At 38.1% G+C, this 5000-nt stretch overlaps 1 protein-coding gene across 1 annotated transcript in view; it reads right to left on the reverse strand.

Moving 5' to 3' along the window:
- The window catches only part of myo5aa (myosin VAa), a gene marked incomplete at its 3' end in the record, with an annotated part of 144366 nt that overhangs the window by 99180 nt on the left and 40186 nt on the right, over positions 1-5000 (reverse strand). The window contains exon 6 of the mRNA XM_083653084.1: positions 1852-1995. Coding sequence (XP_083509210.1) covers positions 1852-1995 — 144 coding nt within the window. The remainder of the gene's footprint in view (positions 1-1851; positions 1996-5000) is intronic.

Genomic DNA, 5000 nt, shown 5'->3' on the forward strand with positions numbered 1-5000 from the left:
GAAAATATAGAGGAAATAACAATAAATGAGTGATGGCAGTTTATTGATCCTCATAGAAAATTCTCTTTTTGGCAATCACAAGTCCAGCTGTACTAAGGTGGTGAGGTGAGGGATCCAGACCTCATCAGGATAAAGATGGAGGATTTCAGGGGTGACGTTTAGAATAATAATTAGGATTGTGTTGTGAGGACTAAGGCAGGGTAATTGACTGTAATGGTTAAAAGAACGCACGAAAGTCAATGGAATATCCACTAGAGCTGTCACGATTCCTCGAGTACCTCGAATAACTTGAATAATTAAATTGATCGAGGCCAAAATGATTCGCCTCGACACGCATCTGAGTAATAGAAGAGAGTGGGTAAAATAGAAATTCCGACGGAACCTTAAGGCAACACGCGAGAGCGCGTTACGTCAGTATGTCACTCTACCTGAAAACATCAACAAACGGGTCCACCCGAAAATGTGGCTACACTTTCCCAAGATAGACTCAGACAACACTGGTTGCAACATTTGTGATGTGAATTGCAAAGCTGGCCAGGGAAACACCTCAAACTTGAGGAAGCATGGTCAAACACAAGATATATTTACAGTAGCTAAATGCTGAAGACTGTAACGTATTACTAGATAGGCTGAGGGTGAATGAAGCAGGCAGCGCACCGCAGGTAACGTTAGCAGCACCTCCTCAGCTGTAACGTTGAGAGAGGCATCGACTACAACATCAGGTAACGTTATTTAATTAGCTAGCGTTAGCTGGATAAGTTGTTTCACTGCCGTTGTAGTTGTTAGATAACGGGGCTTTTCACTGTCTTCACAACGACTGCAAAACAGAGATCGTTAACGTTAACGCGTTAACGCTAACGTTGCTGCAGTAATTGTCAAGGGTTTAACAGAAAGTATTTCCTCAGCCTGTATAGTAGCTATCAACATGAAATAAAAAGCATTTGACAGCTTAAACCCGTGGCTTTTTATTTGGAAGGGTTACATTTGCCGTAATCTTTATTAACATTTCTTAAAATGCATTAGAATATTTTTATTTTTATTTTTTTGGGTTAAAGATCTTTTTTTTTAAATTAACATTAGAGCAAATATAATACGAAAAGCCAAAGGGTTAAGCTCTCAAATGCTTTTTATTTTATGTTTCTATGTACTACAGAGCCTGAGATATGAAGGCTTTAGTGAATACCGACCGCTCTCTCTGAGAAGTTTGGACCGTTTTCTGTGAGAAATACAAAGCTCAACCTATTAACGTTAGCGGCTAATTTAACAGCGTTTTGTGTGTGTGTGTGTGTGTGTGTGTGTGTGTGTGTGTGTGTGATCACACTAGCCTGTTGGTGTGTGAGAGAGAAAGAGAGAGTGAGTGTGTGTGAGAGAGAAAGAGTGTGTGTGTCATGCAGCTGTAAGGTAAATGAAGGATGTAAACTAGCTAGTAAGCCATTCATTCATATTATTTAACGGTTGCTGTACACTGGAAGAACTCAAACGTCAGGTTGAAAAGATGAATGGTGCCACTGCCAGTTCTATGCAATTTAAAAATAAAAATGTTGTTTTTTCTAAGAAAGAAACTAATGTAGTTGTTTATTTGAAGAGATTTATCTTATTTTTTGGTGTATATTTACGATAAGCCTTTGAAAACACAAAAAAGGGTTCTTATCCGATTACTCGATTAATCGATGGATTATTCGGTAGAATACTCGATTACTAAAAGAATCGATAGTTGCAGCTCTAATATCCACACTAGCATAGCAAAACAATGGTGTGTGTGTGTGTGTGCGCGCGTGTGTGCGCGCGTGTGTGTGTGTGCGCGCACCCATGCAAACATGTGAACGTGCGTTTGCATGCTCGCTTGCTCACCTGAAACACCACTCGTGATTTCTCCAGCAGATACGTCCTCATGTTGGCCCCGATGATGCGGTAACGGTTGTCAAAGCCGATCTCGATGTACTTCCCGAAGCGACTGCTGTTGTCGTTTCTGGTGGTCTTTGCGTTTCCTATGGCCTGCGAGTGAGAGGAGGACAACGATGTGCGTCAGAGAGCAGCAACATCCCACACGCCTGGCAACACGTACAGCATGTACAGTTACTCCACAGTCAACTTCATGGGTTCATTTTTGTCCGTGGCTCCTCCCACTGAGCATTCTGCCGTTTGTCTTTAGAATCTAAAGACAAACAGCAGAGTGCTCATATGGTGGTACTTGGAGAGCCAATTACTTTTTCAGGTGGTACTTGGTGTAAAAAGGTTGAGAACCACTGCTTTAGATTTGCTGATGTGTTTGGATTGAAGCAGGCACATAGTGGAGGAAAAACTCTTATTTAATCACCATTTGGCCTCAAGTGTATAGCTCACAGAGAGGACGAATATCTGCTCAAATTGTGCTTTGATACAATGGCAGTCTTCTCCATCATTAGAGGTACGATGGTGAGGCATTCGCTACGAGTTGGCCTCACAGTAAATAATGTCTTCCAGGCTATCATAATCATCACATATGATATCATCATATCATAATCATCACATATGATATCATCATATCATAATCATCACATATGATATCATCACATCATAATCAATCATATCATAATTCTCTGAATGGTTTGAAAAACCTTCTGAAAAAAATCTTGCCGAGTAAACTAGAGTAATGTGCGAGCCTTCCATTGTAATGGTTATTGAACTTGTGTGTTTTTGTTAACTGTTCTATTTGGTTTATTTGATGCTATGTGATGTTATGTGTTCTATGCTATGTGTTAGCGTATGTCCTGTTTTTATAAGATCAGGAACCATGTCGCAAGTAAGTGTTTTGCACTTTTACATGTCTATCCCATGGATTTCTGTCTGCTATTTTCATAAATAAAACCAATCAATCAATCAATCAATGATGGCTTTGACAAAACATTTGCGTGACTGGAACGTTGTATTCAAACTAGGGCTGTTGAAACGAATTTTGATATTCGAATATTATTCGAATTTAATAATTATGAACGAAATTCGATTATTATTATTTTTTAAAAACGAATATTTTTTATTTAATTTTTTTTTTTTTTTTTTTTTTAGAACACTAGAACAGTGACAAGTTCTGACAACATACTTGAAGAAAAGAGTGTTAACTGAAGTTGACTGTTGAAGCTGCTATACTGAATGTAAACCTGTAGCTCTTAAGTGATCTAATGAACACATTAGATCTGCCCCTACTCTGCCTATTTTTAAATCCAAGCTAAAGACTTTTATGTTTACTCTTGCTTTTAACTGCTACTAAACTACTGCCTCTCTCGGCCTGTAATTAAAAAAAAAAGATTCCTGTACATTTCCAACAAATGGACTGTGCATGTAATAATAATACTGAAGAATGCCTTGTAACTTATTTAAAACAGAAATAATGTTTCATGTTTGTTAATTTGAGTATATATTTTAACTAAAACTGTCGGCTGTGTTTTTTATGTGTTTTTTTATATGTGCATTGCTTTGCTGCTTGTTTTTTCGATTTTTTTTTTTTGTAAAGCACCTTGAATTGCCTTTGTGTATGAAAGGTGCTATATAAATAAAATTTGACTTGACTTGACTTGACTTGACTTAAGTGCAATACGTGACTGATTTTTTTTTGTTCATGGCTCATTGTTGTTTTGGCAAAGTTTACTTATTTGTTTATTGATAAGGAGCTCAAACAAAGGCTGTGTCTTTTTTTATTATCAATTATTTTATTTTAGCATTTCAGACAGCACCAATACATCACTGATGAATATTAACTAAGCTCTGGTTATCTGACCTATTTTCTAATGCAATGAATGTATGTACATTGTACAAGGAACATGTTTTCTTAAATAAACATCATTGCTGGACTATTTGTGATAAGCCTAATATTATTTTGAATATTCATCCACCATTCACTTTTCCATCTACATTTGGTAAAATGCTTAGAAAAAGTTTTACTTGGTCAAACCCAAAGATTCAGCTATATTTTGAATCAGAACATAACATAAGAGAAGACAACAATTCACTCAGACCAAAAAAAAAAAAAAAAATTTTTTTTTTTAAAATTCAATTAAAAATTAATTAAAATATTCGAATATAATTCGAATATTAAAATGTATAAAGCACTGAAATTCGAATTTGATTATAGAGGGAGATTGACAGCCCTAATTCAAACCAGCATGTAAGAGCCATGTCAAATCAGCAAGCTAGTGTTTCTCATACTATGAGTCTGAACCCTGAGAGAAGGCCTGCGGATGGTTTCAGGTGGGTCTCATCATGACAGCAGCACTGCTTTGTTTTATAGGACAATTTTGTCGATTTTCAACCAGCTTTGTATCATTACAAATCATTGCGAATGAATAATGTTTACCTTGCCTCTATGTTGCCTGTGTCGGTGCAGATCTAGCTCACCTTCAGAAATAGCTCGGGTAGGCATTTGTTTGGCTGGGCGTCGGGCACGTGGTGGGATTAACGTGGGCAAAATGGCTGACCGCTTTAGATTAGCCAACAAGCTAACACTAAGCTACTGATGTTATCAGACATGATAGACATTAAAAATATTAATCAGGGTTAGGGTTTGGGTTAGGGGTAGACCCATGGCCGAGCCGAGCACTTCTGGTATGGGGAGCTGAATCCGTAACCCGAGAAGAATCCGTACCTACACCTGCACCAAGGGCTCCGCGCTTCCAGAAACTCCCTTCTAGAATCTCGTCCAACTAACGTAAAACACATCAGATGTCCCCATTTGGAGGACATTCTGTCGGTAAGCGAATGGAGAGCTGCCCAGTCCCCCTACAGGCAACATGGATACTGTATTAGTGACATTGTAATGATAGAAAGCTCATTGAAAATCTGTAAAGTAGTCCTCTAATGGCCCCGGGGGTGCTGGCACACAGACTGACTGTAAATAGCATTACTGTACATAGCATAAAATCAAGACACTAATCCAACATTAAAAGCGGTTTTGAATAGGTGAGCTAGGGATTTGAACTGGGGCAGATTGGTGCAGTCACAGATGTGTTTTGGGAGTGAGTTCCAGA

The sequence above is a fragment of the Poromitra crassiceps genome (assembly GCF_964638095.1).
Source record: "Poromitra crassiceps genome assembly, chromosome: 16".
Lineage (NCBI taxonomy): Eukaryota > Metazoa > Chordata > Actinopteri > Beryciformes > Melamphaidae > Poromitra > Poromitra crassiceps.